Source organism: Pristiophorus japonicus, chromosome 15 (genome assembly GCF_044704955.1).
Source record: "Pristiophorus japonicus isolate sPriJap1 chromosome 15, sPriJap1.hap1, whole genome shotgun sequence".
NCBI classification, from domain to species: Eukaryota; Metazoa; Chordata; class Chondrichthyes; family Pristiophoridae; genus Pristiophorus; species Pristiophorus japonicus.
The window spans coordinates 148,844,170-148,870,400 of NC_091991.1; the positions used below are offsets into that span (position 1 = coordinate 148,844,170).

The 26,231-nt window shown below is 45.6% G+C and overlaps 1 protein-coding gene across 5 annotated transcripts in view; it reads left to right on the top strand.

Annotated features, from left to right (window-relative positions):
- LOC139281118 (acyl-coenzyme A synthetase ACSM3, mitochondrial-like) overlaps positions 1–26,231 on the top strand; it is a 152,610-nt gene that overhangs the window by 81,947 nt on the left and 44,432 nt on the right. For all 5 annotated transcript variants that reach the window (XR_011596821.1, XR_011596823.1, XR_011596822.1 and 2 more), the window contains 2 exons: positions 4,125–4,248; positions 25,121–25,201. Coding sequence is in view for 1 of the 5 variants with exons in the window: in XM_070901083.1 (XP_070757184.1) it covers positions 4,125–4,248; positions 25,121–25,201 (205 nt within the window). In the remaining 4 variants the exon portion in view is untranslated. The remainder of the gene's footprint in view (positions 1–4,124; positions 4,249–25,120; positions 25,202–26,231) is intronic.

Genomic DNA, 26,231 nt, shown 5'->3' on the forward strand with positions numbered 1-26,231 from the left:
CACACTACCCCCAATCCCATGTGCTCTAACTTTGCACATCAATCTCTTGTGTGGGACCTTGTCGAACGCCTTCTGAAAGTCCAAATATACCACATCAACTGGATCTCCCTTGTCCACTCTACTGGAAACATCCTCAAAAAATTCCAGAAGATTTGTCAAGCATGATTTCCCTTTCACAAATCCATGCTGACTTGGACCTATCATGTCACCTCTTTCCAAATGCACTGCTATGACATCCTTAATAATTGATTCCATCATTTTACCCACTACCGATGTCAGGCTGACCGGTTAGTGCTGAAATCAAGAACGCAATCATGTTAATGAGGATTGAGCATGAATTTGGCCTGCTGCCGAGACCATTTTGACCTGACCAGCTTAACATCATTGGGCCTTAATACTGCCCGTTTCATGACCATATCCAATTTCTAGGCCTTTGTGTTGTCACATGCTACTACAAAGGCCACACCAAAACTGTTTAGGTAAGGAAGTGGGAGCACCCTCGCACTGCAAGACACACAAACTAGCCCAGCATATCTAAAATAAAGCAAAAGTACTAATCTAATTTTGAGTCCCTTTTGTAAGCTGAACTCCTGCAGTCTGAATTAGAAACATAGAAACATCGAAAATAGGTGCAGGAGTAGGCCATTCAACACTTCGAGCCTGCACCACCATTCAATAAGATCATGGCTGATCATTCCCTCAGTACCCCTTTCCTGCTTTCTCTCCATACCCCTTGATCCCTTTAGCCGTAAGGGCCATATCTAACTCCCTCTTGAATATATCCAATGAACTGGCATCAACAACTCTCTGCGGTAGGGAATTCCACAGGTTAACAACTCTCTGAGTGAAGAAGTTTCTCCTCATCTCAGTCCTAAATGGCCTACCCCTTATCCTAAGACTGTGTTTCCTGGTTCTGGACTTTCCCAACATCGGGAACATTCTTCCTGCATCTAACCTGTCCAGTCCCATCAGAATCTTATAAGTTTCTATGAGATCCCCTCTCATCCTTCTAAACTCCAGTGTATAAAGGCCTAATTGATCCAGTCTTTTCTCATATGTCAGTCCTGCCATCCCGGGAATCTGTCTGGTGACCCTTCGCTGCACTCCCTCAATAGCAAGAACGTCCTTCTTAGGTTAGGAGACCAAATCTGAACACAATATTCCAGGTGAGGCCTCACTAAGGCCCTGTACAACTGCAGTAAGACCTCCCTGCTCCTATACTCAAATCCCCTAGCTATGAAGGCCAACATACCATTTGCCTTCTTCACCACCTGCTGTACCTGCATTCTTTCAATGACTGATGAACCATGACACCCAGGTCTCGTTGCACCTTCCCTTTTCCTAGTCTGCCGCCATTCAGATAATATTCTGACTTCACGTTTGTGCCCCCAAAGTGGATAACCTCACATTTATCCACATTATACTGCATCTGCCATGCATTGGCCCACTCACCTGTCCAAGTCACCCTGCAGCCTTTTAGCGTCCTCCTCACAGCTCACACCACCCCCAGTTTAGTGTCATCTGCAAACTTGGAGATATTACACTCAATTCCTTCATCTAAATCATTAATGTATATTGTGAAGAGCTGGGGTCCCAGCACTGAGCCCTATGGCACTCCACTAGTCACTGCCTGCCATTCTGAAAAGGATCCGTTTATCCTGGCTCTCTGCTTCCTGTCTGCCAACCAGTTCTCTATCCACTTCAGTACATTACCCCAATACCATGTGCTTTGATTTTGCACACCAATCTCTTGTGTGGGATCTTGTCAAAAGCCTTTTGAAAGTCCAAATACACCACATCCAGTAGTTCTCCCTTCTCCACTCTACTAGTTACATCCTCAAAAAATTCCAGAAGATTTGTCAAGCATGAATTCCCTTTCATAAATCCATGCTGACTTGGACCGATCCTGTCACTGCTTTCCAAATGCGCTGCTATTTCATCTTTAATAATTGATTTCAACATTTTCCCCACTACTGATGTCAGGCTAACCGGTCTATAATTACCCGTTTTCTCTCTCCCTTTTTGAAACAGTGGTATTACATTAGGTACCCTCCAGTCCATAGGAACTGATCCAGAGTCGATAGACTGCTGGAAAATGATCACCAATGCATCCACTATTTCCAGGGCCACTTCCTTAAATACTCTGGGATGCAGACTATCAGGCCCCAGGGATTTATTGGCCTTCAATCCCATTAATTTCCCTAACACAATTTCCCGCTTTATAAGGATATCCTTCAGTTCCTCCTTCTCACTAGACCCTCGGTCCCCTAGTATTTCCAGAAGGTTATTTGTGTCTTCCTTCGTGAAAACAGAACCAAGTATTTGTTTAACTGGTCCGCCATTTCTTTGTTCCCCATTATAAATTCACCTGAATCTGACTGCAAGGGACCTACGTTTGTTTTCACTAATCTTTTTCTCTTCACATATATATAGAAGCTTTTGCAGTCAGTTTTTATGTTCTCAGCAATTGATTCTCCAGATCTTTGAATTGTATCCACATTGGGTTTGGTTGTTCAAATATTTATGAAATCTATAACTTGTGTTTCCAAAAACTAAATTATAAATATAGCCTACCTGACTAGGGACTTTAACATGTTCATAATATTCAAAAAAAATGTGATGCTTTTCATTCTAGTTCCGACGCACGGTATATTGAGAACTTATCTAAACAGACAATGTTAGGCAAGATTTTAACTTGGAGGTGGATAGGAAGCGGGTGGCGGACACTGGAATGCGGACGGGAAATCTGGAAGAACGGGATTAGCTGAGGTCTTGCTGAATTTAACGGCAGACTGTGATTAACATTTTGGGAGCAAAATTCCCATGTTGTGCGTCTCCTGTTAGCGCCTTTGGGGGAGCGCTAACGGGGTGTGAAAATGTTTTCACCTGCAGGAGGGGCGCCACCAGCTCCTGCGAAATTGTGCCTGAATCCAGTGGCACCGTGCCCCTACTTGTAGTGCCCCGGGCCGTCGCACCTCCGGCGATGACGTTATCGCCGTACGTGGCAACCCATTTCCGTCCCATGACAGAAATTGGGCAGCGCCCCATGAGGCGGCTGCTGGTGACGTCAGCGCCAGTCTCACGGGTTGTGAAAAGGGCCGCATTTCACTCGCAGGGCAAAAGTCAAAGGAGAGGTGCACTACACTGTGCGCCAGCATTTCTTTTTATCGGTGCTGGGCTGCCACCATGGCACCCCGCACCCCCGGTGGCCCAGTGGATGCCCATCAAAAGGCCTGCAGAGCTCGCAGCATCCCTCCCCTTTAATGGAAGGGGAAGGGCATTGAAATGTGTCAACGCTACGCGGAGAGGGCACGTAGCACTCCACGATGCGCCCACGTAGCGCCCTGATTCCGCCCCGAGAGGAAGTGGAGCATGCAACATTGCGCTCCACTTCCTGTGAGGAGCGTTATGCCAATTTCGCTTCAGGGGCGATATGCAATTTCGGCCCCTTTATTGTTTCTCTGTCTCCTGCCCACAGCCAGTCACATTGAGAGGCTGGCTGGCTGTCGTGTGAGCAGCAGGAAGGAGGGATCGGAGATTGTGGGAGGTTGGGAAGGTAGGAAGGCCGGGGATCGGCAAAGGAGCCGGAGATCGGCAAGGGGGTAGAAAGGCCATAGATCGGAGGGGGCCAGGGTTCGGGGACCAAGGAATCGCAGACTGGACTAGGGGTTAGGGGCCAGGGACCGAGGATCGCAGGCTGGATTGGATGATGGAGATCATAGACTGGAGTGGAGGCCGGGGGTCGATAATCGGAGATCGGTGTGGGGACGGGGTCCGATCATGGAGGGGCAGGGTTGGCAAGGCAGGAACACTGGATCCAGCAGTCCTTGCCTTCTTTAGCTGTCGGGTTTTCTAAGACCCAGGAAACACAGCCGCCCAGAGTTAAATTGAAAATGGTGCTTCAAAATGAGGCATGCAGCTTCATTATAATATTTAAAGTCCCAACCCACCTCTTGGGAGCACGCCTCTGTTAAAACTGGAAGAGGCCGGGTTGGGGTCGGGATTCATATTTTTATCACTCGATCCCAATCCAACCGTTTTTTGGGGTTAAAATTTCCACCAATGAGAATGATGCTGAAAACTCTGCACCACTCATGGCCTGACTTATTTTTCTTTTAATTTAGTTACAGATTCAAAAACCTCCAGCACTGTGTGTGTGCTGGTGAGCCCATATATCCTGAGGTGATGGAGAAATGGAAAGAACAGACGGGCTTAGATATCTATGAAGGATATGGCCAGACAGAGACTGTACGTGCTTTAACCTTCAGTAACAGGTTTTGTTTCTTTAATGAAGAAAGGAAGAAACCAGCCAACTTTGTAATGAAGAAGAGAGTCCTGTAACCTAGGAGCGCAGTCCTTGAATCATAGGAAACAGCTTGTAACATAGGATCACCCTGGAGAACAAAGATTACCTTTTCTCCACTACTAACTGTCTCCTTCAACCCCTTTTTCCTGTTCCCTCCACCCTCACTTACAACAAGTGAGAAGCTTGTGGACTTATTTGTCATTAAGATTGAGACTATCTGTTCAGCTACCTCTGCTGTTTCCCTCCTTCCCCTTGCCCACCAAGCCAAACTTCCCTACTGCCCTAGTCCTAAACCCAACATATATCTCTAGTTTCTCTTCCATTTCCCCATATGTCCTCTCCAAGCTCATCTGCATTAGACTCCCTTCCTGTTCCTTTGACAACATTCCTACTAAACTGCTCATTAAATTCCCTTCTGGCTTCCATGACAGCTGACATTGTAAATGGTTCCCTTTCCTCAGGAACCAGGGCCGCAGAAACCAAATACAGCTCAGCAGCAGAAGCCCCTGCTCCTCCCTCCCATCACCCGAACCACCACAACTATAACGCAGTAAAATTAAGATTGTGAACTGTCTGGGAGAGTGCAGATGGAGCATAGGGTATAATACTCAGTAAAATATTTCTAAATGTAATTTATTTAATTTTTAAATACATTGAAAATGTTGAGTAGGTTTGCTCTTTTTGTAATTATCATATTGCGATAGTTTTTATATTTCATTTTGAAATTCCCTTAGAATCAAATTTTATGAGTAACCGTTTGTATGCTGCTTAGCTCTTTTCAGGGTTTGTTAGGAAATCTGCCATTCAAATCAGAACCTAGCCCTGCTGTCTTATCATTTGAAAGTAATTTTATTGCATGGCTTATCCAGTCATTCAAGGCTTCATATGTTGCTAACAGCCACTATACTGCAATGCAAATATAAATTTCATTTGCCGTAGAGAAATCACATTTGTTCTTCTCTGATGTTGTGTAATTTAAACCCGCAACCCTTAAAGAACGAATCAATTCAAACATATTTGCTTCTGATTACACATAGTTGTTACCTGTCTCAGATGGGGGATCGCCTCTCATAACAAAACAACAGACATTGTAGGTAACTGTGTTGCATTTGATGAATTCAACTCAAGATTGCTGAAACAATACAAGTAGCCGCTAATATTTTTAGCATAACTCTTCTGTTGCGCTTCAAACATTTCTTTTAAAACTATTGAAAATTAAAGTGTTGGGGCTCTATTTTCGCCACCATTGGGCGCCGTATTTTTGGCGTCCGCTGATTTTTCTTCAGCAATCATGATTTTGCAATTTTCCTCAAAGTTTGTACGCCGGCGGCAACTGTTTTTTTTGCGTATTTTTGTACGGAAGATTTTTTGGTGCAGGTCTGGTTGAAAACTGATTTCCACAACGTTTTTGGCCCTTTAACTGATTTTCGGCAACAACTATTTTTTTCAAGGCGGCGCACAGTGGCCTTAAGTACCGATTAGAAAAATCCTACATTAACTTAAGGAAATCGACGCTGAGTATATTTCTCAGTTTTTGGAGCAAGGGAAGAAGACAATTTAAAACACAAATTCATGATGATTTTTGCAGAGGGAACTCGGAAAATAACTCGGAAAGTTCATTTTCCCACAGAATGTTTTTGAGAATAGGCAAATTGCGATTCCACCCCATCATATCGACTGGACACAAGCACAGGAGCTCGGCGCTTGGATTCCACCCTCTCGCACCCACCCCCCCCCCCGCCCCCCAGGCTCAGCTTGTAAAGAAGCCCGGGCGGTGGGGTGGGGCCCGGTGGAATCCAAACGCTGAGCTCCTGTGTTTCTATCCACCCGAGGGAGCGATCCTGCCGGCATGCACTCCGAACTGTGCATCAGAGATGGCACAACACAGAAGCAAACATAGGCATTTCAGCACAAGCTATAATTAAAGTGCCATAAATCTCTGTGCATCGCGTCTCCATAGAGACAGAGCTTAGTGTTGCACATGCGTGCAGACCAGGGTGTGGTCGGTTCTGCTAGGGGGTCACCAGCAAATGTGTGTGTGTGCTGTGCTTCAGTAAGTCTTACAATAACAAGAATAACAAAGTTAAGAATAAGAATTATGGGTGCACATTTACTGTGCCTCATGTAGTAAGGTTAGTTTACATGCATGTCATATGGATGTGACGGATAATACGACGATGTGGTCATCTCACAAATCGGATCGCTCGGGCATTAATGGGGAGGAGGCCATACCCTGATCGAATCTACAGGGACAGACGCTCATACCTATACCTGAGTGAGGCAGACTGCATTCGCAGGCTGCGATTTAGAAAGGGGGTCATCACTGAGATCTGCCAGCTAGTCAGGTCAGCCATACAGCCAAGAAGTAGCAGGAGGACTGCTTTACCTGTGGAAGTGAAGGTCACTGCAGCACTTGCCTTCTATGCTTCTAGCTCATTTCAAGCAGCAACTGGGGACATATGCTGCATCTCGCATTTGACAGGTGACTACTGCACTGTATGCCAAAAGGGACCAGTTTATCAATTTCCCTATGACCATGCAGGCGAGACAGGGCTGTGGGTTCTCCAGAATTGCAGACTTCCCAAAGGTACAGGGTGCGATCAACTGTACACACATCGCCTTGAGAGCACCTTTGAATGACTCCGGTTTATCGGAACAGGAACAGGAAAGGGTGATCTGCGATGATCTGCATTGGATCATGGCAATGGATGCCAAATGCCCAGGTAGCATCCATGATGCTTTCATCCTACGCGAGAACATTATATCTACCATGTTTTAGGAACTACCAGAAGGGCACAGCTGGTTGCTCGGAGACAAAGGGTACAGGCTCGTCACCTGGCTTATGACTCCCTCTACGCAATCCCCGCACTAAGCCAGAGCATCGGCACCAAAATGTCGCACACAATGACACGGAGCATCATAGAGCAGATAATTTGCATACTGAAGCAATGTTTCCGATGCCTGGACCACTCTGGAGGCAACCTACAATACACCCCTCACCACGTCGATCAGTTCACTGTCGTATGCTGCATGATACACAACTTGGCCATCATGAGGGGCCAGACCCTGGACATTGAAGATCCTCCTGAGGGGAAAAGTGGGGTGGGGGGGGGCGGAGGAAGAGGAGGATGAGGAGGCTGGCTGACAACAAAGTCGAGGAGAAGTAGCAGCAGCAGCAGCAGCAGCAGGAAGACAAGAAGGATCAGCAGCAGGAGGAGGACAACGATGAACCCATGCCACCACTTCAACCTGCAGGACGATAGCGGAGGAGGCGGCCTCGTGCATCTATTGCCATAGCTAGAGACATGCATCAGCGGCTAATCCGTGATCGCTTTGGTGCCTGAAGGCTAAACGGCCCGATAGTGTTGACTCTGCACCTGTTAGTGTGAAAAAATAATGTACATCATATGTATGTAATGTCGTGTTGGTTTATATTGTCTTAATTCAAAAAATAATGTGTTGGTTTATGTTGCTTTAAATCAAAAAATACTGTGCAGGATTCTGCTTAAATTTAAAAAATAATTGGGTTTATTAAACATTTGTACAGTTTTACTTAAATTTAATAAAACATTTTGTATCAAACGTTAAACTTTTCAATGAAGAAAACAATAAGTCGCAGCAACAAACAAACAAACTCTAGCTACAGTCATCTCTCCTCCCCCTTATTCAAAGCCCTTAGCATTGTGCGCCCCTCTTGCCGCCTCTACTGCTACCTGTGCCCGTTGTCTCAGACTTCTGCTTCCTCACCATGACCCCAAGGTTTTTTCTGCTTTCTGCGTGAAGACGCATTTGTTGTTGGTATGGTTGGACAGGGACAGACCTAGCAGACAGCATTGTGGAAGGACTGGGTTCATCGTCGGTCTCTTCAGCCTGTAGCTGAACCCCCGGCACACTATCTGACTATGGTCTGGGAATTGGAAAGTGAATGCCAGCAGTTGATACTGCAAATTGCTGTTGGGCAATGACAGCCTGGGTGTGTTCACTTACTGCAGCAGCTATCTCCGACATTCTCTCCCTAATCTGTACCGACACTGCACCAGCTGCCTCCGACATTCCCTCCCTAATCTCCGACATTCCCTCCCTAATCTCCGACATTCTCTCTCCAATCTCCGACATCCCCTCCCTCATCTCTGACATCCCCTCCCTCATTTGTCCCGACACTGTTCCCATTCCTCCAGACAGTGGTGCTACTTCAACTGAAAGTCTTCCTAATTTTACCCTCACCCCATCCATGGTGGCCAGGAGTGATCTGGTTAGCTCATTGCTCTCCCTACTCATTCCCATGATCTGTCCTATGTCCCCTGCATCTTACATTTCAGTTTGAGCTCTCCTTCCCACCCTCCTTGGCCATGGACAGGTTAGGTGAGTGGGCAAATGCATGGCAGATGCAGTATAATGTGGATAAATGTGAGGTTATCCATTTTGGGGGCAAAAACACGAAGGCAGAATATTATCTGAATGGCGGCAGACTAGGAAATGGGGAGGTGCAACGAGACCTGGGTGTCATGGTTCATCAGTCACTGAAAGTGGGCACGCAGGTACAGCAGGCGGTAAAGAAAGCAATTGGTATGTTGGCTTTCATAGCTAGGGGATTTGAATATAGAAGCAGGGAGGTCTTAATGGAGTTGTACAGGGCCTTAGTGAGGCCTCACCTGGAATATTGTGTTCAGTTTTGGTCTCCTAGTCTGAGGAAGGACGTTCTTGCTATTGAGGGAGTGCAGCGAAGGTTCACCAGACTTATTCCAGGGATGGCTGGGCTGTCATATGAGGAGAGACTGGTTCAACTGGGCCTTTATTCACTAGAGTTTAGAAGGATGAGAGGGGATCTCATAGAAACATATAAGATTCTGACGGGACTGGACAGGATAGATGCGGGAAGAATGTTCCCGATGTTGGGGAAGTCCAGAACCAGGGCACATAGTCTTAGGATAAGTGGTAGGCCATTTAGGACTGAGATGAGGAGAAACTTCTTCACTCAGAGAGTTGTTCACCTGTGGAATTCCCTGCCGCAGAGAGTTGTTGATGCCACTTCACTGGATATATTCAAGAGGGAGTGAGATATGGCCGTTATGGTTAAGGGGATCAAGGGGTATGGAGAGAAAGCAGGAAAGGGGTACTGAGGGAATGATCAGCCATGATCTTATTGAATGGCGATGCAGGCTCAAAGGGCCGAATGGCCTTCTCCTGCACCTATTTTCTATGTTTCTATGTCTCCCAGGTGTGGCTTGCAGCAACCCACCCATAACCTCAGACTCTACCCCATGAAATGTCGCATCGGTTGTATCGCTCAGCAAAGGGCTTGGCGTCCTCAGTGGGTTCACCGGATCCAGTTGCAATGTGACCATGTCATCATTGGGGTCTTCCTGCTGCCCTTCATTGTCCAGCTCATCCTCATCCTGAATTTGCTGAAGAATATCTGGACTGACGGCTTACTGATCTTCTGCTTCAGCTTCTGTCTCTTCCTGATGCGTAACATCTGCAAAACATAACAGAGCAGATGTTTAGTTAGCAGCAGGGGAGGGAACAGAGTGACATGAATACATGGCAGGACTTACCCTCTCTCGGTAACCTGGGCCCAGAGTCCACAATGGTGGTTAATCTTCTCTTGCGAGATTGAATCATATCAGTGATCCTCTGTTCCACGGTTGTTAGTTGCAGCTTACTTGGCGCACCTTCTCCAGTTTTTGACCTTTTGCGGTTCATCAGTGACACCTTCCTCTGCAAAGATGAAAATATAACTTTTTAAGAGTGGGTCCTTCTGCTGTGGTGGCCACACACACATTAGTCACATTTACAAATGTAATTGCAGTGCATAAATACTTACAGTAACTGCTAGGCCAAAGTCCTGCCACTTCTTTTTGACCTGCAACCGCTTCTCGGTGTCATGGCCACTGCATTGAACTCTTCTACAATTTGTTCCCAAAGTTTTGCGAGTAGAGAGGGTTTCAGTTTCTTTTGTCCCATTCTTTCTTTGTTCTCAAGCACATCCCATCTCCTCTCAATGATGTCTTCCAGGGGCTCAATTTCTTCTGCTTGAAATCTCTTGCCCCTTCTCCTTGTCCTTCTCCTTCCCCTTCCCTTGGATCCATCTTTTACAGCTAAAATTTAAATGTCCAGATCCAGCTCCAATATGAATGTGCTCTCACAAGCTGCTGATCCAGACCAGGAAGTTCACTGTGAATTCGCGGACACACCCGTCACGTGGAAAAAGTTTTTTTTTTCCGGCGCATGCTCACTGCCTTTTCGGTGCATCATTGAAGCCCCACCCCCAGATTTAACTTCGAATATCGCAACTCCAAAATTACATTTTACTTTGGTGAAAATTGTATTTTTTTTTCAGCGTAAATGGGCACAAAAAAAATCAGCCGCACATCCTCCTGGCAAAGAGGACAATAGAGCCCTTGCTTTGCGGAGTTTCATATTTGCTTTAATTCATTTTCAACAGTTCTCATTATTCTTATAAGACAGCAGGGAAAGTAGTGATTTTTTTTGTGGGGGTCGAAATACACAGTAGCTGGATAGAATGCAGCCTGTGCGAACAAAATATTATGTAAAACTTTAATTGCTTAATTGGCTTTTTAAATCTACCCTGTGAGGATTTTTTGTTATATTAGTGAATATGTGATTTGAACACTGCCTGCTAAAAATGTGCTGAATTTTTTAATGAAGTACATAATTGGAATTTGGATCTATTGTTGCTGCAGGAATAACGTATTCTGCTATGAAATTCCACTATTTTCATGTTTTTGATCAGGCAAAGCTGTTCTTGCCTTTAGAATATAGCCAAGGAGAGAACAAAAGATGAAGTGGTTCCTTTATGATTATGTAAGTGGAAACATGGTCAACCCAATGGTCAACAAGGCATCATGCGAAGAACATGCATGTATTGGTGCATAGTGGGTAATTTAGAACCAGTGTAGGGTTGCATGGTGATGCAAGTTCACCAGCATTATGTTGATGCAGACATAGCTTAAATAGTACCTATTCAATCTTACACAAGTGGGACATTTAAGATCTAAGATGTGGTGCAGAGTAGAGCTACAAGACTGAACCCTAGCATGAGACTGAGTTAGGAGGAAGGACTGAAAAACTTAGGGGTCAAAATTCGATACCGCCGGTTTTGAGGCACTGTCACCGACTGAGATGATTTTTTGCCACCAGATGTTAGGCGCGGCCCCGAAACGTGAAATTCAATTTTGCCGCCTGGATTGCAGCTTTAAATCATGGCATTGCACACTCACCTGGAGGTGGTAAGCGGCGTTGAATAGGCCATTAAGCGGGGCCTCGACATCCGGGCGTTAGGTAGCATTTGGAACTGAGCCACAGACATAGTGGCGCCACCTGGATTCCATTGAGGCATTGATTGGCCGCCTCAATGCCTCGTGGTTATATTCGTTTCCTATGCACTCACTCAGATGATGAGGATGGTAGACCCAGCAGCAGCAGCTCATCAGCGTGCCGATCAGTTCTCGGACACCGCCGTGGATGCACTCCTTGATGCCCTGGAGAGGCGGCGGGGACCAACTCACAGAGGCCGATGGAGGGAAATTTCAAAACAAGTTTGTGCGAGTGACACAGTGGTCAGGACAGCCACTCAATGCCTTCAAAAGTGGAACGTGATGATGCAGCTGGTGAGAGTGAGTATCTTAAATTTGAACCATCAACAGGCTAAGCTCTGAGTTCAATGTGCATTCTCTGCTCTGTGTATTGTTTCAGCATCCATGCTCTACATGGGTGAGGCCAAATGCAAGGTTCCCATTTGAAGCCTCGCCCACTGCAAAGGCCTGCATGCACTGTTAACCTTGCAACTCAGTTCTGCAGACCCCCCTCATGTTGTTAACTCCTCAGTTTTCATATGCGTCTCGATGATGGTAGCCTCCTCGTCACTGTTAGGTCCTGGCCCCCTAATTCAAGCATTGCCACAGCAATCCACGCAGCGAATGGAAATTACATTGAACTGTGAAGACTCTCATACTGTTACATCTACCAAACTATGTAAGGCACTTAGAACACACTGATAAAAGGGCTCTAACTCAGACGTTCTCTTTAATCTCCCAGGACAAGCTCACCCACAACCGCAGGGAGCAGATGCAGATTGCAAAAGAGGACTCTGAACTCCAGGACTTCGTTCGAGGGATGCGTCTCGGCCCTGATGGGTGTTCAAGTTGATGCCACGGCGGTGCTTGAGGCCTAAATCCCTGGGGACAGTGACGGTATGTTGAGTTTCTTTGCAGCATTTGGCAGGCCACTAAGACCTAACACCACAATCCTTAAGACTGACGTACTCGAATGCTCCTAGCCCCCTCCCCTGCAGGTAACCACTCTTCTCTGGCTTTGTGCTTTCAGATGATGACTCAGACAGCCAGGGGCCTGCACGTCAGTCTTCCACTGCGGGTGACGGTGGAGGGGACGAGGAGGCGGAGAACAACTCTCTGGATGTGACAAAGGAGCCAGCGTCCTCACAGAACGGGGCCAGCGGCTTTTTGTCGAAAGGCGTGGTCGAGGAGCTGCTCTGGGACTCAGTGGCCTGCAGCAACGCCACGGGGGAGGGGAGATCAGGGGGCCAGCTCCCCGGAGAGTGAGTGCACGCCTGAGTGATGCTCAGCAGCACTCTGATAATGAGGCCGACTTAGAGGATCTCTCAGTACAGTCATTGCAGATGCACAGCGATCTGCTGGGTGTTTTATCAAGGGTGCCCGAGAATGTCGATGCACGTGCTTTGACTGTGGTGGGGGCTGCCTCAACGATTGCATTTGTGTCTCAGCAACTCATTGAGCCCATTCTGGGTAGATACCAATGGATGTTGGATGTTTCAAGTGACCCAGTGGCCACGGAGTCCCAGACATGGTGGCATGGGCTATGGCTGACGTGGCAGTATCCATTGAGCACCAGGCCAATGCAATGGTAGGCCTGCAGACTGTCATATCATCAGTGCATGGTGGCACCAATCAGCTCTGTGGTGTGCTGCAATCGCAGTCTGCCATGATGCAGAGGCAACTTGAATCCACGCAGGCACTGACCACTGCCATCGTGTTTGAGGCCCCATCAGTAGCACGGGGAACTAATGTTGGCAAAGCACAGCAGCAATCTGTACTCAACCAGATAGCTCCAGATGCTGAGGCTCTGTCCCGAGGGAGTAGCAGTGTGTCGGGCCTGTTAGAACATGATGTCCTCTCTCAGGACGACATCATTCCATCCTTACCCCTGACATTCTCTACAACCCATCCACCACAGAGTGCTGCCGCCCATGCTGAGGTTATACAGTTCACAGCCACCCCTTCCATGTCCCAAGCTGGTGCGGAACATCCAGCTAGGCCATAACTGTGGCAGTGGCGCTAACACAGTGACCTTCTACCAACCTTGCTGCAGGCACTGAGACCCCTTTGAGGAGGAGCAGTAGGCCAGGGAGGGAGGAGAAGGGAAGGGGTGGGAAAGCACTGAGAATGAGCCGGTAAATATGGGTTTGCTAGTGGCCAGAAATGGTGACCTTGTTCGAATGGGGGGCTGGTTTCAATTATTGTTTGCTGTGGATGATGGTGTCCTTTAGTGCCTCTTTACAGCACACTCTGTGGGCCGGCTGCAACTCCCTTTAAATAACGCCCTGGATTAGTTTGTCCACCTTGTGCACGCCAACTTTTTTAGGCGTCATCACAGCCAGCTGGTAAGTGAGGCGGCAAAAGTAAATTTGGCAAGACCGGTGTCAAGGAGTCGTTGCACGCGTACTGATGTCATGATTTCCATGGCGGTAGTCGGCAGGGTGGCAAATCTTTACGCCCTTGAAAAAGGACAACCAAATTTCCCATCAGGCAGCACCCACGCATAACATAAGAACATAAGAAATAGAAGCAGCAGTAGGCCATACGGCCCCTCGAGCCTGCTCCGCCATTCAATAAGATCATGGCTGATCTGATCATGGATTCAGTTCCATTTCCCTGCCCGCTCCCCATAACCCCTTATCCCCTTATTGGTTAAGAAACTGTCTATTTCTGTCTTAAATTTATTTAATGTCCCAGCCTCCACAGCTCTCTGAGGCAACGAATTCCACAGATTCACAACCCTCTGAGAGAAGAAATGTCTCCTCATCTCAGTTCTAAATGAGCGGCCCCCTATCCTAAGATCATGCCCTCTAATTCTAGTCTCCCCCACCAGTGGAACCATCCTTTCTGCATCCACCTTGTCCAGCCCCTCATAATCTTATACGTTTCTATAAGATCACCTCTCATTTTTCTGAATTCCAATGAGTAGAGGCCCAATCTACTCAACCTTTCCTCATAAGTCAACCCACTCATCCCCGGGATCAACCCAGTGAACCTTCTCTGAACTTTGTTCACAGCAAGTTACATTCTTTTGTAAATATGGAAACCAAAACTTCACGCAGTATTCCAGGTGTGGCCTCACCAATATCTTATATAGTTGTAGCAAGACTTCCCTGCTTTTATACTCCATCCCCTTTGCAATAAAGGCCAAGATTCCATTGGCCTTCCTGATCACTTGCTGTACCTGCATACTACTCTTTTGTGTTTCATGCACAAGGACCCCCCAGGTCCTGCTGTACTGTGGCACTTTGCAACGCTGGCGGCCAGCAGTTCACGCCCTGTTGCCGCCTCACTCAGGTGGTATCAGCTGGCAGTAGCAACCGAATTTCGACCCCTTAGGCTTTTAGCCTTCCAGGAAGGCAACTGAAAGGAGACTTTATAAAGGTATACAAGATGGTCAATGGCATAGAAAAAATAAATCCAGAACATTACTTCAAATAAAACATTAGCACAGAGGAACACAAATTCAAATCACTGAAAGGCACATTTATGGCTGAAGTTCTTTATACAGTGATTAACATGTGGAATGGACTTTCTGGTATGGTACAAAGGTCAAAAATCCTGGAGTCCAGTTGAACATGAACGTGGTGCACATTGGTACCAACGACATAGGTAAAAAAAAGGGATGAGGTCCTACGAAACGAATTTAAGGAGCTAGGAGCTAAATTAAAAAGTAGGACCTCAAAAGTAGTAATCTCGGGATTGCTACCAGTGCCACGTGATAGTCAGAGTAGGAATCGCAGGATAGCGCAGATGAATACGTGGCTTGAGCAGTGGTGCAACAGGGAGGGATTCAAATTCCTGGGGCATTGGAACCGGTTCTGGGGGAGGTGGGACCAGTACAAACCGGACGGTCTGCACCTGGGCAGGACCGGAACCAATGTCCTAGGGGGAGTGTTTGCTAGTGCTGTTGGGGAGGATTTAAACTGATATGGCAGGGGGATGGGAACCAATGCAGGGAGACAGAGGGAAACAAAAAGGAGGCAAAAGCAAAAGACAGAAAGGAGATGAGGAAAAGTGGAGGGCAGAGAAACCCAAGGCAAAGAACAAAAAGGGCCACTGTACAGCAAAATTCTAAAAGGACAAAGGGTGTTAAAAGAACAAGCCTGAAGGCTTTGTGTCTTAATGCAAGGAGTATCCGCAATAAAGTGGATGAATTAACTGTGCAAATAGATGTTAACAAATATGATGTGATTGGGATTACGGAGACGTGGCTCCAGGATGATCAGGGCTGGGAACTCAACATCCAGGGGTATTCAACATTCAGGAAAGATAGAATAAAAGGAAAAGGAGGTGGGGTAGCATTGCTGGTTAAGGAGCAAATTAAGGCAATAGTTCGGAAGGACATTAGCTTGGATGATGTGGAATCTATATGGGTAGAGCTGCAGAATACCAAAGGACAAAAAACGTTAGTGGGAGTTGTGTACAGACCTCCAAACAGTAGTAGTGATGTTGGGGAGGGCATCAAACATGAAATTAGGGGTGCGTGCAATAAAGGTGCAGCAGTTATAATGGGTGACTTTAATATGCACATAGATTGGGTTAACCAAACTGGAAGCAATACGGTAGAGGAGGATTTCCTGGAGTGCATAAGGGATGGTTTTTTAGACCAATATGTCGAGGAACCAACTAGGGTGGAGGCCATCTAAGACTGGGTGTTGTGTAATGAGAGAGGATTAATTAGCAATCTCGTTGTGCGAGGCCCCTTGGGGAAGAGTGACCATAATATGGTGGAATTCTGCATTAGGATGGAGAATGAAATAGTTAATTCAGAGACCATGGTCCAGAACTTAAAGAAGGGTAACTTTGAAGGTATGAGGCGTGAATTGGCTAGGATAGATTGGCGAATGATACTGAAGGGGTTGACTGTGGATGGGCAATGGCAGACATTTAGAGACCGCATGGATGAACTACAACAATTCTACATTCCTGTCTGTCGTAAAAATAAAAAAGGGAAGGTGGCTCAACCGTGGCTATCAAGGGAAATCAGGGATAGTATTAAAGCCAAGGAAGTGGCATACAAATTGGCCAGAAATAGCAGCGAACCCGGGGACTGGGAGAAATTTAGAACTCAGCAGAGGAGGACAAAGGGTTTGATTAGGGCAGGGAAAATGGAGTACAAGAAGAAACTTGCAGGGAACATTAAGACGGATTGCAAAAGTTTCTATAGATATGTAAAGAGAAAAAGGTTAGTAAAGACAAACGTAGGTCCCCTGCAGTCAGAATCAGGGGAAGTCATAACGGGGAACAAAGAAATGGCGGACCAATTGAACAAGTACTTTGGTTCGGTATTCACTGAGGAGGACACAAACAATCTTCCGGATATAAAAGGGGTCGGAGGGTCTAGCAAGGAGGAGGAACTGAGGGAAATCCTTATTAGTCGGGAAATTGTGTTGGGGAAATTGATGGGATTGAAGGCCGATAAATCCCCAGGGCCTGATGGACTGCATCCCAGAGTACTTAAGGAGGTGGCCTTGGATATAGTGGATGCATTGACAGTCATTTTCCAACATTCCATTGACTCTGGATCAGTTCCTATGGAGTGGAGGGTAGCCAATGTAACCCCACTTTTTAAAAAAGGAGGGAGAGAGAAAACAGGGAATTACAGACCGGTCAGCCTGACATCGGTAGTGGGTAAAATGATGGAATCAATTATTAAGGATGTCATAGCAGTGCATTTGGAAAGAGGTAATATGATAGGTCCAAGTCAGCATGGATTTGTGAAAGGGAAATCATGCTTGACAAATCTTCTGGAATTTTTTGAGGATGTTTCCAGTAGAGTGGACAAGGGAGAACCAGTTGATGTGGTATATTTGGACTTGCAGAAGGCTTTCGACAAGGTCCCACACAAGAGATTAATGTGCAAAGTTAAAGCACATGGGATTGGGGGTAGTGTGCTGACGTGGATTGAGAACTGGTTGTCCGACAGGAAGCAAAGAGTAGGAGTAAATGGGGACTTTTCAGAATGGCAGGCAGTGACTAGTGGGGTACCGCAAGGTTCTGTGCTGGGGCCCCAGCTGTTTACACTGTACATTAATGATTTAGACGAGGGGATTAAATGTAGTATCTCCAAATTTGCGGATGACACTAAGTTGGGTGGCAGTGTGAGCTGCAAGGAGGATTCTATGAGGCTGCAGAGCGACTTGGATAGGTTAGGTGAGTGGGCAAATGCATGGCAGATGAAGTATAATGTGGATAAATGTGAGGTTACCCACTTTGGTGGTAAAAACAGAGAGACAGACTATTATCTGAATGGTGACAGATTAGGAAAAGGGGAGGTGCAAAGAGACCTGGGTGTCATGGTACATCAGTCATTGAAGGTTGGCACGCAGGTACAGCAGGCGGTTAAGAAAGCAAATGGCATGTTGGCCTTCATAGCAAGGGGATTTGAGTACAAGGGCTGGGAGGTGTTGCTACAATTGTACAGGGCCTTGGTGAGGCCACACCTGGAGTATTGTGTACAGTTTTGGTCTCCTAACCTGAGGAAGGACATTCTTGCTATTGAGGGAGTGCAGCGAAGGTTCACCAGACTGATTCCCGGGATGGCGGGACTGACCTATCAAGAAAAACTGGATCAACTGGGCTTGTATTCACTGGAGTTCAGAAGAATGAGAGGGGACCTCATAGAAACGTTTAAAATTCTGACGGGGTTAGACAGGTTAGATGCAGGAAGAATGTTCCCAATGTTGGGGAAGTCCAGAACCAGGGGACACAGTCTAAGGATAAGGGGGAAGCCATTTAGGACCGAGATGAGGAGGAATTTCTTCACCCAGAGAGTGGTGAACCTGTGGAATTCTCTACCACAGAAAGTTGTTGAGGCCAGTTCACTAAATATATTCAAAAAGGAGTTAGATGAAGTCCTTACTACTAGGGGAATCAAGGGGTATGGTGAGAAAGCAGGAATGGGGTACTGAAGTTGCATGTTCAGCCATGAACTCATTGAATGGCGGTGCAGGCTAGAAGGGCCGAATGGCCTACTCCTGCACCTATTTTCTATGTTTCTATGTTTCTATGAAACTACAGTGGGGCTTTTCCTGATGATGAGTGTAGAGGTGCAAAATTCCGCCCCCCCACCAGTGCCTGGACTCATTGGAAAGGAAATTTAATTTGGAACTATCTACCAGAAAGTTCGAAATCCTAAAGAGCACATGGAAGAAACTATGAACTTTAATCGAATTTGGGATTTTACAAAGCAAATTGAACCTGTGTGGGCAGGGCTAAGGAACTATCCCTCAAAGAAGCCAGTTTGATTATTGAAACTGCCTGGGGCATTGAGACTAAAGTAAATTGTCTGGAAAATGGATACTCGAAAATCCTTCTCCACAAGAGACATTAACATTGCAACAATCAACTCAGAGATGGCCAGCCATCAACCTGAACCTGGAAAGCCATTTTCAGCCTATGCATAAAAACAAAAGGCCCACTCCAGCCTGCATGCAAAAACCAAGCACAAAGAACATTGCGATTACCAAGCTAACATTTCCATCAAGAAACAGATTTAGAAGATCAGCCCACCCGAGACATATTAACTTTTAACGAGCCCACCAAAATATGACAAAGAATTCTTGGGCCCGTCAAAATTAAACAAAGAAGGATGGCTCAAACAGTATAACTGGCCCCTGTTTTGAAAAAAGGGTATGCTGCTGCTTATGCTACTGTCTCAAGAGACACTGCTTGTGCTAGTGCTAGTGCCATACTACGCCTATACCATCAAGAAGGGAGAGAAACCAACGCGACAGTTGTAAACTAACTTCTCCAGCCTCGGCGTCCTGAAATTGAAAAGGAAGGAAGAACATCACCATCATGGCAGCAACCGACCACAGCTAACGTGGTACTACTAAAACCGCTGCGATCGACCAACCTTGGAACAAAACTTCACAAGGAAGAAACCGAAGAATTGGAAGTATCCACTCTACAATCAAGTCCTGACTGCCCACAGGTGAAAACGTTACCTAAAAGGACTTTGAAACCTATTTCTAACGAAAGAAAACAGGTACTTACCCCACAAATCCAAAACACGCCCTACTGCATCAGCGGACTCAACCCAACTGAAGATTGCGCAGTAAGAAGTCCTCTCCGACATTTGGGGTACGGCAAGCAGAGCCAACAGAATCCAACGAACCCTGAAACCGCGAACTACCGCTAACTGACCAGAAAGGATTGGTAAGCATAGTCCCTGTCTGCCCTGGAGTCTAACCTAGCCAGTATTAGGTATTTGGGAGGTGGGAGGTGTAAATTTCACTGCAACCCCTTTGAATGTGTGATGTACTGTTCTTTATTAGTGTAATTATAAGTGTGACATTGTATTTTCTTATCCTTAATAAAATCAAAGTTCTTTTGCACCAAACCAGTGGTCTCTTACACTTTATGACATCCCCAAATAAATCCAGAGTCTAGAACCCAAGGGAGTGGGAGTGATTCAAACCGTTCAAGTAGGTCAGAGGTGAACCTGACCCCCAGGACCACCCCTTACATGAGCTAGGATGGGCTTAATGCCCTTTCTGATGCATATCATAGTATTTCTTCAACTAAAGAAGACTGATTATGAATGATAGAAGAGAATGCTATTTGAATTTGTATTACAGAAAACAGCAGCTTTCAGGTATCCTTGTGTTCAAGTTTAATCTTCCAGAAAGTAAATATATAAATAGGTAAAGGGCTATGTAAGACTGTTCAGCCACCAAAGAACTCACTTCAGGAGTGGAAGCAAGTCTTCCTTGATTCCGAGAGACTACCTATGATGATGATAAATTGAAAGAAGTACAAGTAAATTGCTGTTTCACCTGAGTTCAGTTGTTTACTGCAGCATTGAAGCTAACAGAAATTTACAGACAAAGCTTAATGAAAACTGATTCCTTTTGAATCAGGACCGAGGACTTAAATAAATGCTTTGAAGCATTACTTTGTATGAGGATAGGTTTTTAATTAAAATGAAACAAATTTACAGTTGAACATAATTTAAGATGCTGTTTATATACTTAATACAAATATTTTAATTTGCTTCAAATGTTACAGTGGATGATTTGATTGAAATTGTTACCGTAAATCAGAGTACGGTAATGGATATAAGCAATGATTAAAGATGCTTAATTCCTGCTGGTATGTTTTTTTGTTGCCAGATGTGGGAAGTGTATTCTCGAGAGGTTTTATAGACTTTTTGAGCAACAATTAAAATTTTTCATAGGCAGGAGTGAGTCACCAGCTCTATTTTGTGAGTCTTGTGTATTGCTAATTTAAACCCTAACGCATGGATGTTGCAAATTAAGTAGGTTTACACCTACCATAGCAGATCCAATGAAGTTGATTTCGATTGGGTATTTCACTGACTCTCCAGTGTAACTCCAGAGGTTGGGGGTGGAAAGTTGGGTTGGTGAACTTTCACCTGTTTCTGCCGGTCTCCCACTGGAGTTATACAGGAAGACCGGTAGAATCCACATAGAATTTCATGCCCCGTGTATTTTAAATCTTCATCATCATCATCATAGACAGTCCCTCGGGATCGAGGAAGACTTGCTTCCACTCTTAGCATGAGTTCTTAGGTGGCTGTACAGTCCAATACGAGAACCACAGTTTCTGTCACAGGTGGGACAGATAGTCGTTGAGGGAAAGGGTGGGCAGGGAGCTTGGTTTGCCGCATGCTCCTTCCGTTGCCTGCGCTTGATTTCTGTATGCTCTCGGCGACGCTACTCGAGGAGCTCAGCGTCCTCCTGAATGCACTTCCTCCACTTAGGGCGGTCTATGGCCAAGGACTCCCAGGTGTCAGTGGGGATGTCGCACTTTATCAGGGAGGCTTTGAGGGTGTCCTTGTAACGTTTCTTCTGCTCGCCTTTGGCTCGTTTGTCGTGGACGAGTTCCGAGTAGAGCGCTTGCTTTGGGAGTCTCGTGTCTGGCATGCAGACTATGTGACCTGCCCAGCGGAGCTGATCAAGTGTGGTCAGTGCTTCAATGCTGGGGATGTTGGCCTGGTCAAGGACGCTAATGTCTGTGCATCTGTCCTCCCAGGGGATTTGCGGAGACATCGCTGGTGGTATTTCTCCAGCAACTTGAGGTGTCTACTGTACATGGTCCATGTCTCTGAGCCATACAGGAGGGCGGGTATTACTACAGACCATGAGCTTGGTGACAGTTTTGAGGGACTGATCTTCAAACACTCTTTTCCTCAGGCGGCCGAAGGCTGCACTGGCGCACTGGAGGCGGTGTTGGATCTCATCATCAATGCCTGCTCTTGTTGATAGGAGGCTCCTGAGAAAGGGGAAGTGGTCCACATTGTCCAGGGCCACGCCGTGGATCTTGATGTTTGGGGGGCAGTGCTGTGCAGCGAGGACAGGCTGCTGTAGGACCTTTGTCTTTCTAATGTTTAGCGTAAGGCCCATGCTTTCATACGCCTCGGTAAATACGCCGACTACGTCCTGGAGTTCAGCCTTGTGTGTGCACAGACGCAGGCTTCGTCCGCCTACTGTAAGTCGACGACAGAGGTTGGAGTGGTCTTGGACCTGGCCTGGAGACGGCGAAGGTTGAACAGCTTCCCACTGGTTCTGTAGTTTAGCTCCAGTCCAGCGGGGAGTTTATCAACTGTGAGGTGGAGCATGGCAGCGAGGAAGATTGAGAAGAGGGTTGGGGCGATGACGCAGCCCTGCTTGACCCCGGTCCGGACATGAATTGGGTCTGTAATGGATCCATTGGTAAGGATCACGGCTTGCATGTCGTCGTGGAGCAGGCGGAGTATGGTGACGTATTTTTGGGGGCATCCGAAACGGAGGAGGATGCTCCATAGACAGTGTCAAAGGCCTTTGTAAGGTCGAAAAAGGCCATGTATAAGGGCTAGCGCCGTTCCCTGCATTTTTCCTGCAGCTGTCGCACTGCAAAAATAATGTCCATTGTGCCCCGGAGGGGACGAAATCCGCACTGTGACTCCGGGAGGAACTCCTCGGCCACGAGGAGAAGACAATTGAGGAGGACTCTAGCGGCGACTTTCCCAGTGGTTGATCGCAGGGAGATTCCTCTAGTTGCCGCAGTCGGACTTGTCCCCTTTTTTAAAGATGGTCACGATCACTGCATCTCTAAGATCTCCAGGCATGCTCTCCTCCCTCCAGATGAGAGAGATGAGGTTATGTATTTGCGCCAGTAGTGCCTCTCCGCCATATTTCAGTGCAGGGATTCCATCCGCTCCCGTAGCCTTGTTTTTTAGCTGTCTTATGGCCTTTTCTACCTCATGCAGTGTTGGGGTCTCACTGAGGTGGTGGCGGGTAGCATGCTGTGGAATGAAGTCGAGAACACTCGAGTCAAAGGCAGAGTCTCGGTTGAGGAGATCTTCAAAGTTGAGGAAATCTTACAGTCGCTCATAACATCTTATGACCATTTGATTCAATATTGGTTTGCTCAGCTCACATATTTATGATGCTAGCAGCTAGTTCAGTGAGAGTTCTGGAAGACAATGTTATGTAAGAGTGAAATTTTAAACATAAATAGGAATATATTTATTTGTAATGTTAAAAATCATGTCTACAAAATAAAAAATGATGAGTTTGAAAGTGATTAACATTAGTGCCATAAATGTGACATGGATATTTTTGTAAAACAATACATAATGTGCTAATGGTGCAACTTCTTATTGCCGTGCTTCACAGAAGGCATATGATGAGATGTTACAGTAGTTTAATTACATCAGCCACATCCTTCTGTTAATATTGTAGTTGCAAAGTTGTGTGGGTAACGCAACTACTTCAAGTTTGAAGATGCTTAATTTAAATTATCCCAAATTTATGTCCTGTTTTAATTAGATTGATTAATGTGTGCAAAACTGATGGAGTATAAAAGCAGGGGATCTTGCTACAGCTATATAAGGTATTGGTGAGGCCACACCTGGAATACTGTGTGCAGTTTTGGTTTCCATACTTACGAAAGGATATACTTACTTCGGAGACAGTTCACGAGGTTGATTCAGGGGATGAGGGGGTTAACTTATGAGGAAAGGTTTAGTAGATTGGGCCTGTACTCATTGGAATTCAGAAGAATGAGAGGTGATCTTATCGAAACGTATAAGATTATGAGGGGGCTTGACAAGGTGGAGACAGAGAGGATGTTTCCACTGATGGGGGAGTCTAGAACTAGAGGGCATCATCTTAGAATAAGGGGCCGCCCATTTAAAACAGAGATGAGGAGAAATTTCTTCTCTCAGAGGGTTGTAAATCTGCGGAATTCACTGCCTCAGAGAGCTGTGGAAGCTGGGACATTGAATAAATTTAAGACAGAAATAGACAGTTTCTTAAACAATATGGGGATAAGGGGTTATGGGGAGTGGGCAGGGAAGTGGAGCTGAGTCCATGATCAGATCAGCCATGATCTTATTGAATGGCGAAGCAGGCTCGAGGGGCCGGATGGCCTACTCCTGTTCCTATTTCTTATGTTCTTATGTTATGTAATAAATAGAAATAGACTGTAACATGAAGATGTGGAAATGTTATTCATAGGTTACAAAGCTTATCAAAGTGAAATGCAGCTAATATCCTACTTACCCATTTATGCAGTTTGTAAGCCATTGTTGAAATGGCAACCAGACTATCAAAGTTCTGTTATCAGCATTGTTTGAATAAATGTCACTACAAGAATGCAGATACAATCTGTTATATATGTAAACCTGTAAATACCTTGTTTAATCACCAGAGGGCTCATCCCCTGGAGTCCCACGGGATCCCACAAACCCTTGGGAGCACCTATACATAAGGAGGCCTCTCAGGCTGGAGAGGCATTCTGGAGATCTGTAATAAAGGACTACAGTCACACATTACTTTAAGCTTACAGTATCTGGTCAGATTCTTTATTCAAGACATAACACAGTCATGTACCAAGGTTTTCAAATTGCAATCTATAAAACAACACATGACAATACATTACAGTACATTTCAACATTAGTAGGAATTCACTCCCAACAGGAAGGCAATGCAAACCAGCTCTCATGCTTTACTATGACTGGTATTAGTGATTCTGTAGCATAGAATATATATATATTTAACAGTTATATGTTTAATCTTCATCAGAGTGCTATATGTCAATGCTGGAAAATGGGCCACTTTTCCATATTTTGCATGTGTTCCCAAGGCAAGTACATTTTTCTATTTCTCACATCAGCCATTCTTATGGTTTCTGAGTAAGGCTGACAGTTTAGCATCAATTTATCCTATTCTGTGGGACTGAGCACACTCATCCACAGTGCACCCAGAACCTTGTGGCCCATATTGTTATACAAATTCTGAGATGTTGGTGCAGTTGCCGATCTGCTGATATTTGTGCCAATGTTTGGATCAAAATCAACAAAAGGAGCAGTTTCATGGTCATCTACGGCACCAGTCCCCCACTGACAAGTGAAGTCACATTCCTTTGCATTGGTTAACTAAAACTTAGCTGGAATTTATTTTATTCTTGTTTTTATTTTAAGTTGCTTTGGACTGTTAAGCATTGTGATTATAATGTTTTATTCTGTCCCATGATTACCATGTAGGTCTTGATCTGTGCTACTTTCAAAGGCATGAAAATTAAACCTGGTTCAATGGGGAAGCCATCCCCAGCATTTAATGTGAAGGTAAGCACTGTCTGTTTGATATTGTTTAAATTGCCACTATAGATCCAAATCCTGAGCTGCAATGTTTTTTTCCAGAGCTCTAACTGGTTTTGAAACAGCTTTTTGATACGCTTAGTTGAGATGTTTTTCCTCAAATGTTTCTGTACAACTTTTGTCCCTTTCTGAAAGGCAGCTGATGGGGCTATAGTTCCACCAAGGCAAGACAAAATAAAACAGTGCCACCTGCTGGAAGTGTGTGTATGGCAATGTTGGGTGTGGATAAGAATCGACCTAGCTGTGGTGTCTGATGCCCCTGGCCACCCGCCCTCACCCAATCAGGCATGAGACTTACACGTGAAGAATGGAAAAATGCCCCTTGGGCAAGGAGAGGTAAAGGAGGAAAATTGGAAGTGTCAATTAATCAAAAGGCACAATTAAATTAATATTCCTACTTAGAATTAGAAAATGATACAGCACAAAAGGAAGCCATTTGGCCTATCGTACCTCTGCTGGCTCTTTGGGAGAACCATCTAACTTGTCCCACTCCTTCGCCCTTTTCCCAAAGTCCTGCAAATATTTTCCCTTCAAGTATTTATTCAGTTCCCTTTTGAAAGTTATTATTGAATCTGCTTCCACCACACTTTCAGGCAGTGCATTCCAGATTACAACGTGCTGTGTAAGAAAAAAAGTTTCCTCATGTTGCCTTAAATCTGTTTCTTCTGGTTACCAACCCTTCTGCCACTGGAAACAGTTTTAACTCAACAGTTTTATGAGACATGCACCTTTCAATTTGTACTAAAAAAAAGCTTACATTTGTATAGCATCTTGGAGATCCTCAGGGCATCCCAAAGCACTTCACAGCCAACAAATTACTTTTTTGTAGTAATTCACTGTAGTTCCTCAGTGTTATGTAGGAAACATGACAGCTAATTTGTGCACAGAAAAGAGCCATTAACACCAATGAGTCAAATGACCAATTAATCTGTATTGGTGTAGGGATAAATGTTGACCGCAACACCTCCCCTGAAGTGCCAGCCTAGATTATGTACTC